Source organism: Terrapene carolina, unplaced genomic scaffold (genome assembly GCF_002925995.2).
Source record: "Terrapene carolina triunguis isolate 2854851 unplaced genomic scaffold, T_m_triunguis-2.0 Scaffold62, whole genome shotgun sequence".
Lineage (NCBI taxonomy): Eukaryota > Metazoa > Chordata > Testudines > Emydidae > Terrapene > Terrapene triunguis.
The window spans coordinates 37980344-37994639 of NW_020664413.1; the positions used below are offsets into that span (position 1 = coordinate 37980344).

Consider the following 14296-nt stretch of genomic DNA (forward strand, 5'->3'; position numbering starts at 1 on the left):
TTTATACTTTTTGAAAGCTGGCTTAGATTGCTTGAACCTCTTTTTTCCTGTTCCTCATGAGCTCAATTGACCTTTTGCCAGCAGCCAGTTTAATCTCTGTCTCACCTTCTGCTGCAGCCCCTCTGGCAAAATTCGTTTTGCCTTCAGAGGAGACTTAGGGTTGGTACCTAAGTTAGATTTTCTAAGAGGGCCACAAAGTGCTGCCTGAAAGAGCTGGGATCCTGAAGGAAGGGAAGTTTTTGAAACTGCTAGACTCTGTTCTCAGCCTGCCCTTCTCTACTCTCCATCATCTTTTCACCCTCTCCAATAGCAAGCTTCAACTGAAGAACTGCCAATCTGCTCCTTAAACTCCAAGTATTGTTGCCAGGCTGTAGGAGAAGCCAGTGAAGAGAGCAAGGATCAGTCCTTTAAAGAGCAACAGCCACATACCCTCTCAGCTCAGATGCAGTGTTCAGCAGCAGTAGAGAAGGGTCTGGGCTTCTTTTAACTTCAAAGTGTACAGAGGAGAAAATGGGCAAGGAAGAGTGGGGAATGGATGGTTTGATATCAGTGGAAGTACTCACATTCTTAGTTTTATAACTGTCCAAAATGGAAAAAAGATTCCCCCCATCCCTTTTATTCTGTCTGTCATAGTAATTTTCAGACACAAAGAATCACACACGCTTATGGGATTTCTTTAACTAGAAAATGTTTTTTTTCTTCTATCATTTATTAATAGATAGATTTCACTTAATCCAATGCTTGCTTTAAAAGAGCTTTCAACAGAATGGGTGAAGAAGGACAAACTAAGTGTCTGCTTTTACGCTAACATGCTCAAATAATTTTACTGAAATTTGGCATTATTTACCCAAGAACAAATGGTAGACAATAATAAACATCCAACCAGATCCTGTGAGCCCTTTGCACACATTGCTTGCATTGAATTCTGTGATAGTTCCACGTGGAGGAAATTGCAGGATTAAGTCCATCTTTTTTTTTTAAAGTGGATATAAACCACAACTCTAAAAGAACTTTTAAAGCTAGGTATATAAATAATCTCTTCACCATCCGAGTAGAATGGGATGCATAATGCATGCTTTGTTTTGTACATGTAATGTACTTCTAAAGTGTGTGTGCCAAATTCTGTCCTCATTGATATCCTTGCAATCCCACTCATTTCAAACTGATTACATGTGTAATGGGTATAACCGAGAGCAGAATTTGTCTAAGGGACAGATTGTGCATGTCTTTCCTTTTTAAAAGCATGACCTGACTTGCCAAACAAATATTAAATTCACATGCTTCTACTAAACAATGTGAACTCTCTACGTGTTTTGTAAAAACTTGCAAGTTTCCCATTGAAACCTAATTAGTAACTCTGGGAGTGTGCACATGCATCTCTTATAACCCACTTTGGCAGGCCTTGCTATACTGGTGAACCAGTGGAGTGTGAAACAGTTTTATTGTACATACCCAGTGAACAAATTTAACAGGAGCATATCTGCCTACTTTGGAATATATGCAGTGTTGTTCAGGATATTAGAGAGACAAAGTGGGTGAGGTAATATCTTTCATTGGACCAACTTTAGAATCGTTTTTTTCCCTTAAGAGTGTAGTAGGAATAGCACACTCACTTGTTGGTGTGTTAAAAAGTGAAATGGCTTTGAAGCCGAGTGCAAGTGAAACACTTTGCCTCACTGCCCTCAGTTTTTGTCTCACTGCCCTCAATTTTTGTTTTTGTTTTTTTTAAGTTACAGTTTAAATCTTAGTAATTGCTGTGATAGCATTCAGTGCTAGCAGGAATGCATAGACATACTATCTGCGGCAGCAGTGCTCAGATATGGAATCCTGGTGGTCATGTGGCAGACACCTACATTTGCCTTGTGTGACACCCGCACTAGCCCTACTGTCACTGTGTTCTTCTTTCATCTCCATATTTTTACTTGGAGGGTCAGGTTTAGGAAATACCCTTGTGATGCCACCAATTAATGGAGGAATGAACGTTTTGCATTGGGGCGAAATAGCTTCAGATTTGTCTGTATTTATTCCTAGGCCTGCATCTTGAAACTGAAGCTCTGTTCAAGTCTAAAAAGGAAAACTTGTTTTTACCTGAGCTATGTTTACAGTATATAAATCCTTGAAAACGGGATTATATTATGAGAACTGCAACTGACACTAAACATGCCTGACTTTTGGCCAATATCTCTACCCTTTAGTACTTGAATTGCTTTTTAACACCTCCAAGAAACTAAATATTTAAATGCCCAATATTCAAAGAGTCTTTTGCACATTTCTATTTTGCTTAATGATCAATTTCGTATCATTTATCAATATATAATTCTTTGTTTTAAAGGAGTCCCATAGGTCAAGAAGGAAACGTGAAGTTGCAGAGAAGCAGACTAATAATGGCAAAAAAATGTCTTTATTTTCAGAAAGAAAATATAAGACCCTGGTAAGCATTTCCATATCAAAACAACAATTTCTCTTCCATCTCTTTACCTTCCCTCTACTCCTACGGAACCCTTTTAGGTTTAGCAGAGTGAAGGAAGGCACTTTGTTGTATAGATCAGGGTTCGGCAACCTTTGTTGCTGGTTTGTTTACCTGCCACATCCGCAGGTTCGTCCAATCACGGCTCCCATTGGCCTGGAGCGGCGAACCGCGGCCAGTGGGAGCCGCAATCGGACGAACCTGTGGACACAGCAGGTAAACAAACTGGCCCGGCCCGCCAGGGTGCTTACCCCCTGGCGAGCCGCGTGCCAAAGGTTGCCAATCCCCGGTATAGATATTCTGTTTGACTTTTATAACTTTTTAAATATTTTTCTCTTCTAAATCTGGCAAGTATATTGGAATAATTTCCAGACAGCTGTAAAAGAACAATTTAATACATCTCTCTAGATTTAATTAGCAATGTATCTAGGTAAGCATTTAGATTTCAGAAATGGACTTTAAAGGGGAGCAGGATAACTAATAAGAACAAAGTAAAGAAATCGTGCACAGACTGATTCCTACATTTTGACAGAGATTTGGTTGACAGTATCCATTCCTATCTTATCATTGAAATTAATAACAGTTTTGCCATTGATTTCAGCAAGCCAAGGATTGGGCCTTCTAAAGGGACCACACCTTTAACTACTGGACATACATCCTCCTGTTTCTTTGCTACAACTATTTTAACCCATCTTGTAATTTTTCAAATATTTTTCTGTAAAATGTGACTTTTGAAGTGTGTGTATATTTATTTATATATATAAATTACAGGACTGTAATGTGAATGTACGCTGTGTGAATATAAAATGTCCCTTGCAAGGCTTGGACAGAACGGCGTTGGTTGTACTGCGTTCAAGATTGTGGAATAGTACTTTCCTAGAGGTATGTTCTATTGCTATTCTTGAGACATTTTTGCACTCTCCTGTCTTTTCTCTTCTAATGTATCCTCATTATATTTTGAAACAGGAATATTCTACGCTGAACTATCTAGATATCCTTGTTAGGGCTAAAATCAGTGTTCCTGCTGCAGCTGAAAACATTAAGCTCACAAATGAAGCTGCTCAAGTGAGTTTTCAAAATTTCTTTAACGTGGGTTGTAGTGAAGTTTCCTGTGTATATAATATGTATTACTCCTGGGGGAATTCTGCACCACTGTGCAAGCGCAGACTAATGTCCCCTGCAGATTTTACTCTTTCCCCACAGTATAATTGATTCATGTGCCCTCCCAGGCAGTGGTCCCAAGCGGTATGGCAGGAGCAGCCAAGGGAGATGTAAATCACCGCCTTAGGGGGTGGGACTGGGCATGCCTGCGAGAGACTGTCCCTCGTCCACTATCCTGGTGAGCTTGGTGCTAGGGAGAGGCAGGGCTGGCCCCAGCTCCCAGCGCTGCGCTCCGCTTCCGGCCGCCGGTGAGTGCGGGGAAAGGATTGCCCCCTGCACTCATCAGCAGCAGTGGGAAGCGGCCCTGGTTGTGTGATATTCAAACACTTAATAAAATGACAGTCCCTGCTTTGAGTTGGGCAGGTTTATTTTTTAGCCCCTCTTTCCCGCAACCTCATCCACAAAAAAATTGTAATTCAGGAAGGGTTCTAGTGAATGTTTAGTTTAATCCAGTACTTTCCCCATAGATTCTTTTCTCATTCTGTCTTTGGCATAGAGTTTTCAGCTAGGGAAGAGTTCAGTACTTCTGGGTTGTAGGTCCTATATGCTTCTGAGCTTCCATTAGTTTGGAAGAATTCACTGGCACACTGGGCTACATCTCACCTGAGTATGTCCCATGGAATCCCCAAGAGCCAGACACCGTCAACTGCTGCTCTTGAAAACTGGGTGGTAAGAAATGCTTCAAGTAGGCATATAAGAATTGTACGAGACATGATGTCCTCTTCAGACTAGTGACTAGCCTCCATAGCTCAGAAAGCTCAAGGAACTGCTGTAGAAGTGAACTTTGGGTTACAATTAGGAACTTGTTAAACTTTCCATCCCCCTTACTCAAAACTTTTTCCCTCCCTTAGGTGCGACTTACTGTCTTTCCTGCAAAGACAGTAGCACTTCATACAGGAGTGCCTTGGTGGATCATCTTGGTGGCTATTCTTGCTGGAATACTGATGCTCGCACTGTTGGTGTTTTTACTATGGAAGGTAAGTTAATTTACAAATCACTCTGATCTTTCCAGGTACAGGTCAACATATGAAATAAGATAGAAAACTAGTTAAGCAACTCCAAAAATGCATTTTCAAAATATTGCTATAGGGACACAGTCTACTTAATCATTAAACAAGTTTCATTTCATGCTATTAGTAAAAACCTTACTGAAAATTAATTTAAAAATCGAGGTTTTTTATTTCTCATCTTGGAAAATGACCAGTGAAGTTGTATTTTTGCTTTGTAGTAAAAATTAATAGTAATTTCAGTTTCTGCAACATTTGGGCTGAAAAAAAAAAAATGCATGGCAATGTTTGTTTAAAACAAATGTTTATGGAACATTTCTGTTTGTTAGATTTTGTACACAAACTTTTATAAATCCTAAATTGGGGGCAAATTTTGGCGATATGTTAACATTATTTTACAATATAAAAGTTATTTAACTTGATTGGTATGTGGATTAGATCTGGTTGGGGTTTACAGTTCAAACCACTTCAAATTGGCCTGTTCATTGAAACTGTCAAAATGCATGTATCACAAATTAGTACTATCTACAGTACTTGGAACAGTAAAGCGTCTTGTTCTGATAAAACATTATTTGGATATATTCTTGTGGCTTGAGAATATTATGAAACATAATAGATGCCTATTAATACCCCAGACAGAATGCATTGTTCCTTTATGTACAATGTGCTGAGAAGTTAATAATGCAGACATTACTGAAAAATGTTGATTGTAGATGTTGCATTATCTTAAAACCTACTTTCTCCCTTTAAGTTAATACGAGATTAAAGCTTTGTTTATAAAGTCAGAAACATAAGCATTTGGCCTTCACCTTATTCTTTCATTCTTGGTGGCTTGGTTCTTAGGCTCAGTGTCCCAGTTGCATATCGCCTAAGAATTCCTTACAGAGCCACCATTGTCAGGGGAAACCAGTAGTGGGGCAGGAATCATTTTAAGTGGAAGAGTACAATCCTCTTATTCCTGATTCCCATCCACACTCCAAAATTCCTAGCTAGACCCTGTTGCTAAGGAAGCAAATTCCTGGATTAGGAAAATCCCTTCAGTTCTTGGTACCATCTGGTGCTCTGACACTTCTACTATGTTTTCAGAAGATACCCTGAGGAACTTCACTTGAAAATAGGTTCTCTGAACAGCTGCTGTTCTTTGCTGACCATAAAAGGTGCTCTTGTTCAGAGTTTCTAAGGTGCTCTTCAATTCCCTTTTGATTGTCCTGTTATGCTTTCTTCCAGTAGGTACATCAGCCTCTGTTGCAAAGTAACAGCACATAACTGCCAAAAAAATTGCTTCTGATTCAATTTTTAATAACTCGAGGAGCTACATTTTGACGGCTAAGGATTATGATTGCACACACGTGTGTGGTTTATAAAAGAGATCTATCATCTATGTATCTTATACTGAAAGAATTAAAACTACTAGAGAAAAGTCAAAGCTTCTTGAGCTAATAGAATATAATATGCCTACCTCACCACAAGGGCAAAAATGATGTGCTTAATTTTTTTATGTAAAAGCAACAAGAACTTTCGCCATTGTGGGAAGTACAGTAGAGTCCTGAAGAAAATAAGTGACCATCTCAAAGCAAATGACATACAAATGACCCTTTTGGGTGAAAGTACAATAAATTCCCACTTGTCTTTTGGGACCTAATGTGACCCATTCGTGTTTCTACCATTTGAGCATTGTACGGATGTCTTAAAATGTGTAAAAATTGTGGTATTCCTTCTCTTACCTGGTGTATTCTTTATTTGGAGCCAATCCATAAACTCTTGCTTCTCAAATAATGTCCTGGTGTTCTGTAGTACTAGTGTTAGTAGTTAATACTTAATCTGTATTTTTGCAATACTGTCTTATATTTTAAAATGCTCGCTAAACAATTGGCTAAGATTTGTGACTCTGGATGCTGTCGACGTCAAGGTGCCCTAGGATGCTGACAGATTAGTCAGAAACTACAACCTGTAACAAAATCTCTCTCTCCTAGAGGAGGAGGTGGTGGTTTTTTTTTTTTTTTTTTTGGTTCTGCATAGAGGGACATGATATCCTGGGAAGTGTTTTGAAATACCTTTTTCCACCCTCACCTATGTTCACAGTTGATGCTCTTGTGAAAGGGATGGTAAGAATTACTGTCCATTCCATTTGATTGTCTTGTGAATTGGCTTTAAAATGGTTTAATAGGCTGTCACTTTTTTCCTTAACATACCAATCCATAAAATTGACTAAATACCTTGCTTCCTTGTAGTGTGGTTTCTTCAAGAGAAGTAAGAAAAATCATTATGATGCCACATATCACAAGGCTGAGATCCATACTCAGCCATCTGATAAAGAGAGGCTTACTTCTGATGCATAGTATTGATCTACTTCTGTAATTGGTAATTGATCAATATTTTTTAATTTCTAGCTGTGGGACATGCTATGGTTGTGGTGGCTAACAATGGGAAGCTTGCTGCTGGGTTTCAAAATATCAATATCTGCTTGCTTACTCTGTTTATAATCACCTTTTTCAGTGCATGAGAAGAGACACAGGCTCTTACATATTACTTTGAATGCTTTTTGTGTGTGTGTGTTTCAACAAAAAATCCTAACCACTACAGTGGAATTCTACACACTGAAATAATAACTTAGTATACAGATGCTCTATAAGTATTTTAAAGTTTCAAACTTTACACATGGTAACTACAGAGAGTAAAGTTTTAAGATGTAAAATAAAGTTTACTGGTTTTGTGTTAGTGTTTCCTGATATTTGGATGTTACATAAATTGCTTTATTAACCTCTTATGCATGCTAAAAGCCTTGTGCTGCTCATGATGAAAAGGCATTTCCTTATAATTATTTTTAATTGTTGTGGAAACTGATAAAGGTTTAATGGGTTTTTGGTTACTTCTTAAGACATTCTAAAATATACTCTGCTGTGATCTGAACATGTTTTTTTTTCTCCTGAAAACTGACAGATGTTTTATGCTTTTCGTAAATTTTGCTCAGCATAGGAAATCATAAATGTGGGGTGTGTGTGTGTGTGATGCTGCTGCTGCTTTGGGATCTAACTAAAATCTGTCAACACTGTGCACACAGTGAAAGGGTAGATAATAGAGATGAGCTTGAACCAAACCTTTGAACAGCCCCAGACTTTGGAATACTGGTCTCAACTTTTTCTCCTACCATTTATCATCTTTAAACTGACTATTTTTTCAGTACTATATAATTAAAGAGCAATATTTCTAACGAGTTTGCAGTAGACTACTGAATTTAAGTATTCTGCTCAGAAAGCTTTTCTAGTAAACTCTCTCTACTCTTTGTCTGCATATCTCTTCATTTCTAAGGCCTTGATCCTGCAAAGCCATTCTCACGTGCTTAACCTTGACCGCAGTGGGACTGTTAAGTGTGTGCATATATAACTGTGAAAGACCAGGGCCTCAATGGTGAACTGTTCATCACAGCTTTTCTTCATTCAGTTTTTAATGGAGAACATCTCCCACTCTGACCCTGCAATCTTGCACTCTTTAAATAGATTTCCCTTAGAGATTTGGAATACCCTGGCCAACTAATCAAATGCAATGCATCCCTTGACTCCTCAGTTTGAGTCTACAGATGAATGAACAAAATAAATTGTACCCTATAATCAGTGAAGCCAATATTTGATTAAAATAAACAAGACTCACTTGATAAAGATATTTGTAGTCACCAAACACATTATGAATATAGTTGTTTGTTTAAGTCTTAGGAGCTTAAATCACTAAATTAGGAGCTCAAAAGCTGAGACCCTAATCTAATGCCTACTGAAGTTAGTGGGAGTTTTTCAATTGACTTCAATGGGAACTGGATTATACCCAGATTCAGGAAGGTACTGCAAGCACACAATTAACTTTAAGAATGTATTTAAATGCTCTCTCAACTAGGAATTATCACCATTTCAGATTAACTGCACCTGTATTCCTGAGGTCACTCATTTAAAGGTTCTGAACTCCCAGCCATCATCTCTTGTGGGCAGCTCTTCTCTTGCCCTACTGACCACGGGTAACAAGGCTTCTCAGTTCCCTCTCTACACTTTGATATTTTGAGCAAGACTGCCTAGACAGGCTAGCATCTGCACTTTGCTTTCTCTCCAAAGGCTATGAACTGTCCGCAGTTCGGTAACACACAGCTCTTCCTAAGCAAACACATTTATTAATGTGAAAGCATTACAGAGAAGACATTAAAAACAATACAAAGCTTACCAGAGGTCACTCCTAGGTCAGGCTCTGATGTGTGTCAGTCCTTCAAAACACACAACTGGATTTTCCATGGTTTACAAATTCAGAAGAACCCATGCTGGGCAGTTCAGCTGTTTCTTTATGCATTTTGGGCTTGGGACCTCATCTCCAGAAACAGGTAATCAGCAGAAAATATCCCATTCCTCTGCACATAAATTTAAAAGGCTAAGAGTTTGTATAACCAAAGGTTGGGGAGTTTGCATTAATCTCTCCCCCTAGGTATTCCCCAGAAAATTCACTTCACACTTCTTGTCCCAGAAGTCCATTCTTGTGTGGCACATTTTCCATATAGTCCTTTGATCTCCCAGGCCTCACATCACATCTCCTTCCTGACCCACACAAACTTTGCAATTAATACAACTGCCTCCAAAGATACTTACTTAATTCGATAAGGATTTTTCAAGGAATTGCCATATTTATCACAGGGATGCTTTCCTGAACCGGGGTTTTAATCTTGCAATGCAAAGGCCTAGTCTACAGATACAAATTAGCTATGTTGCTCAAGTCTGTGAAAAACTGCCCTTTGTGAATTAACTGCCAGTGTAGCTGCAGCTAGGACAATGGAAAAATTCTTCCATCTAATTACCTACTGCCTCTGAGAGAGGTGGGATTAACTACAATGGGAAAAAAAACCCTTCTATCGATGCAGGAAGTGACTACGCTGCAGTGCGATGGTGGTGCAGCAGCAGCACTATAGCATAGCCATACCCACACGAGTAATCCTACAGAAGGCAACAGGAATTAATGCACAGTGCTGCAGGACTGTGCATCTAAAATTAGCCGTACAAAATTAATGGAAGGAATTTGTTTTACACTCTTGAATTGTTGGATTGTGCAGTTTGCTTTCACCTGCTGCTGATAGTTGTAATTTATAGACTTTGGCTCAGTTTCACATCTGTAGACACTTTTTGGTGTGCATTTTTTTTTTTAAACTTTTCAGTTACCTTGCCTGTCACTTCTTTCTTGAGAGAAGCCATTTCTTTTGTACTAATGCAAGCAAAGAGTTTGACATTTATACTTACAGTACTTTGATTGTAATTTAATCCTAAACTGTTCCCTTTCCCAGTGTGGATTCTTCCAGCGCTCCAGGTACGATGACAGTGTCCCCCGATACCATGCTGTAAGAATTCGGAAGGAGGAGCGACAGATCAAAGATGGGAAACATAAAGAGAATCTTGAGAAAAAACAATGGATTACAAAATGGAATGAAAATGAAAGTTACTCATAGGGAAAATTTTCCCCCTCAACTCCAAATTCAGATTTTAATATTTCTTCATTAATGGAATACTGATGGACTCAGACCTACATTCAATATGGACCTATATTTTTGATTGTAGATATTTTTACTTATATTGAAGCTTTTGTTTTGCACAGCTAATTTTTAAGATTGCTTGACTGATTTATCTGCATTATTTAAACTTCCAGATAGTCAGAGACAAGAGGCAAAATTGGTGCATTGAACTGAGCATTCTATGAAATATGCACGTTTAGTTTATAATGATGTCACAAAAGGTCCTTTTCTACATTCCTAAAGTCAATGGATGTGCAAGGAATGCAGGATCTGGTCCCAAATATATTTTCCAAACTTCTATCACAATATGCAATCTATTATAAACACACTGTAGCCTTGACACACTTTATTCAAATAGAATTTCGGGAATCTGTGAATGTGCTATTCTAGTTATAAGAGACTGCAGCTATGGTAGTTAGGGCTTAACCTAAAGTGTCTTAAATTAAATGTGCAATAGGTCATGTTGCTATGTTTCTCACACCAAATATACACAGGTTAAAAAAAAAAAAAAAAAAAGCTTGAAGGTTAGTTGTATGTTTTTGTATATATTTTAGTAATTCTTGTATTTATTTTTTTATCAGCAACCATTTGTCTTTGACTAATTAGGCCAAAGACTTTAAGTGAACTTTAAAATTGGTATGGATGTTCTTAAATAGGATATGAAAGTCCAGTTAGACATGAAGCTTTCACTGCATTTAAAGAGTGCCAGTGCTTTTTTTAAAAAGTAAATTTCAATCACTGACACATCCTTGGAAATATAAACATTCATGCCAGTAGTTTGTGGGGGCATTTTTTCTTATTTCTGTTTATGCAGCAGGATTTAGGAAAGATGTGGACAAATTGGTGAGAGTCCAGAGGAGAGCAACAAAAATGATAAAATGTTTAGAAAACCTGATTTATGAGCAACAGGTATATATAAAAAACAATCCTGGGCATGTATTTAGTTTTGAGAAAAGAAGACTGAGGGGGGAAGGGGGAACCTAATAATAGGTCTTCAAATGTTAAACGCTGTTGTAAAGAGAACAATGATTAATTGTTCTTTGTCTTCTGAAGGCAGGACAAGGAACAATGGGATTAATCACAGCAAGGAAGATTGAGGTTAGATATTAGGAAAGAAAAAAAAATAAAAACCACTTTCTAATTATAAGGGTAGTTAAGCTCTGGAATAAGCTTCCAAGTGAGGCTATGGAATCCCCTCAGTGGGGGATTTTAATAACACCAGTCAGGCATGGTCTAGGTTTTACTTGGTCAGGGCTTGACTTCGAGGCCCCTTGCAGCCCTTCATTTCTATGACTAATTATGTTCCTGTAACATAATGTGTGTGTTAATTGAGAATATTTAAATTTTCTTTTGTACATCCAAAATGTATAGGTTTTTCTATCTAATTTTTATACTTAATACAAAAAGAAAGGTGCTTCTGGAAACAATTTTCCAGCTCTGTATGGATTTCATGTTTAGAGAAAGGTGTGTCTACTACTGAAAATGTTATATAGCACTTGAAAGAAAACATAAGCTCCTATCTGTCCTTAACAATGGATCTGTGCTGATCCCTTTTGAGACTACTGAGTGATGTCCTAAATATATCTAAATGTTAATTGTAAGAATAGTGACACAATGTTGTGCTGCTCAGTAACCAATTGTTGTAACATAAGAGCTATTTAAAGAGTTTATTGGGTTTTTTAACCTACATTCTAAAACGTTGGTACTATTTAAATAAGAATTAGTATTTCTTATTCCATATAAAAAATACTAATGAGCTGTGTGCATAATTGTTTTGCATAGGGATGAGATTTATGCAAAAACTTGTAAAAGTATTTTCTTTACAAGCTGCTGGCTTTACCTTCCCCCAGAAGTCCATTGTTCTAATGCAGACTGCTGGGGTGACTGAAGCAAGCAAGACTGGTCATCAATTGTGTGGGTGGGTTTTGTTTTGTACTACAATTCATTTCTTTCATTCAGTCAGGCTTTTTGAAGCTTTGTTTCTTTAAAAATGTTATTTTAGAAGCTGCATTCTTTTGCTTCAAGGTTTACAGGTCCCATGTATAATTTTCCTCCTCCCCCCATCATATACTTCCAAAATTACATTGTGACCCCTGTTCTGCAACATTTGTGTGTACGTAGCTGTTTACTGCATATTGCCAGTCTGTCTCCCTAATGAGAGCTACAGCAGTGTTTAAAATCCTAGCTCCTTTGCCCAGTGGCTCAAAACCCCAAGAAACTGAGCTCATCAGTTGCTAAGAAGTGGGAATTTTGAGACTGTTGCAGCCCTTATTAAAACAAAACATATGGTTAGGTATGGGGCACCCTCTTATTATAAACAGCAAAATAATAAATGTCTTGGCAGTGTTAAATTTAGGACTATTGAAAATATTGTCTCATGTCATGTCACTAGTATACTATCCTCTCATACACACAACTAGTAATGCTAAATCATTCCAGGATTAGAAATTACCTGTGGATATTTGTATAAAAGTGTGAATTTTTTTAATTAAAATACACATTGCCTTGATATTGCTAGTATATTTCTTCCAGGACAAGTTTCTTTTATCGACTGAATTGTTAATTATGTAACATAAAAGAAGCATTAGCAACTGAGTTTCTGTAAGTGGTGCTTAGATTTCACAGCTCACCAATGTGTTATAACTAAAGCCAGCCTGCTCTATATGCAATTTTCAGCATGAATTAAAGTGAGAAATAGGAACTATACATGATGATGAACCATTTAATTTGTTACTAGTCTACTTAAAAATCACTGATTTTTATAGATTAAATTATCTATAAAAAGGGGAAGGGTTTACATGCTACATTTAGGTATTAATGCCAAATCCTACTAGCCTCACCCCCTGCAAGTAGTCTGATACAGAGGCCTTGTATACATGAGACACTTTGACTTTCTGCAGCCCAGTATCACTCACAGTTCTGTGGCACATGGGCTGTCCCCTTGTCACAGCAGTTTGCAGAGGTGGCTAGCTTGCCCCCGTGCACAGCTGCTGCCTTCACTAGAGCAGTCAATGGTCGATTGCTTTGCTCCCACTCATATCTTTGCAAACTAAGATTTTTTTAGGGCAGTAACTGAGCACCTTTTAATATCTCCTTCCCCATGTAACCTAGGTAGAGGGGAGGTAAGTCAATTTACTTGCCAATTCTGTAGCACAGAATTCCTCTAATTTAAAGAGTTTGCACAGATCATGAATTCCTATCCTTGCAAGAGACTACAGCTGGACTTTCTAAAGGAACCCTCAGAGTAGAAACAATAGATTTCACTTTTTCTCTCTCTTCTTAGAAATCCAGTACTAGTCTTTACCATAAGATAGCTACAGGCATGTGCACACAATTTCAAATTCCTTTTTGTGAATAAACACTCCAAAGATAAACCAGCAGTTATAATGCACCCTAATATCACTAAATGTTATATTCTTTATTTTAAAGGAAAATATCTAAAGAGCCTACACCCAGAAGTACATGTATCTATAAAACCTTACAAAATAAATACAGGGATAGAGATTGGGACTTTTGGAGATCTGCTTTCAGAGAGGCTCACCCTGGGTGTTATACTGATGATTAAACAAAACATTTAGTTGTACTACATCAGGGGCGGGCAAACTTTTTGGCCTGAGGGCTGCATCTGGGTTCCAAAATTGTATGGAGGGCCGGTTAGGGGAGGCGTAGCCCAGCTCCTGCCCCCTAGCTGACCCCGCTTCCCTATCCCCTGACAGCCCCTGGAACCCCGTCACCCCATCCAACCTCCTCTCTCCTTCCTGACTACCCCTGCCCTCTGACCGGCCCCCAGCCCCTTACCGTGCTGCCCGGAGCACCGGTGGCTGGTGGCGCTACACCTGCGCCACCCAGCGCAGCAGGACAGGCAGCTGCGCTGCCTGGCTCGAGCCCGCCACCCCATGCCGCAGCACAGAGCACCAGGTCAGGCCCTGGCTCTGCAGCTGCGCTGCCCCAGAAGCTTGCAGCCCCGCCGCTCAGAGTATTGCGCCTGCGGCGGGGTGAGTGGGAACAGCAGGGGAGGGGCCAGGGGCGAGCCTCCCAGGGCAGGCGCTCAGGGGCCAGGCAGGAGGGTCCTGTGGGCTGTAGTTTGCTCACCTCTGTACTACATAATCAGTTATTTCAGCATCCTCATTA

General features: G+C 38.9%; 1 protein-coding gene across 4 annotated transcripts in view; it reads left to right on the forward strand.

The window, feature by feature from the left end:
- Window positions 1-10681, forward strand: part of ITGA6 (integrin subunit alpha 6) — a 64897-nt gene extending 54216 nt beyond the window's left edge. For 2 of the 4 annotated variants that reach the window (XM_024210457.1, XM_024210621.1), the window contains 6 exons: window positions 2333-2431; window positions 3239-3349; window positions 3434-3532; window positions 4480-4605; window positions 6867-6996; window positions 9941-10028. In XM_024210457.1, the coding sequence (XP_024066225.1) occupies window positions 2333-2431; window positions 3239-3349; window positions 3434-3532; window positions 4480-4605; window positions 6867-6974 (543 nt within the window). In that variant the 3' untranslated portion in view covers window positions 6975-6996; window positions 9941-10028. Of the gene's footprint in view, window positions 1-2332; window positions 2432-3238; window positions 3350-3433; window positions 3533-4479; window positions 4606-6866; window positions 6997-9940 lie in introns of all 4 variants that reach the window. The other 2 variants (XM_024210376.2, XM_024210537.2) reach the window with 1 other exon arrangement.
- The last annotated feature ends 3615 nt before the right edge of the window (window positions 10682-14296 follow it).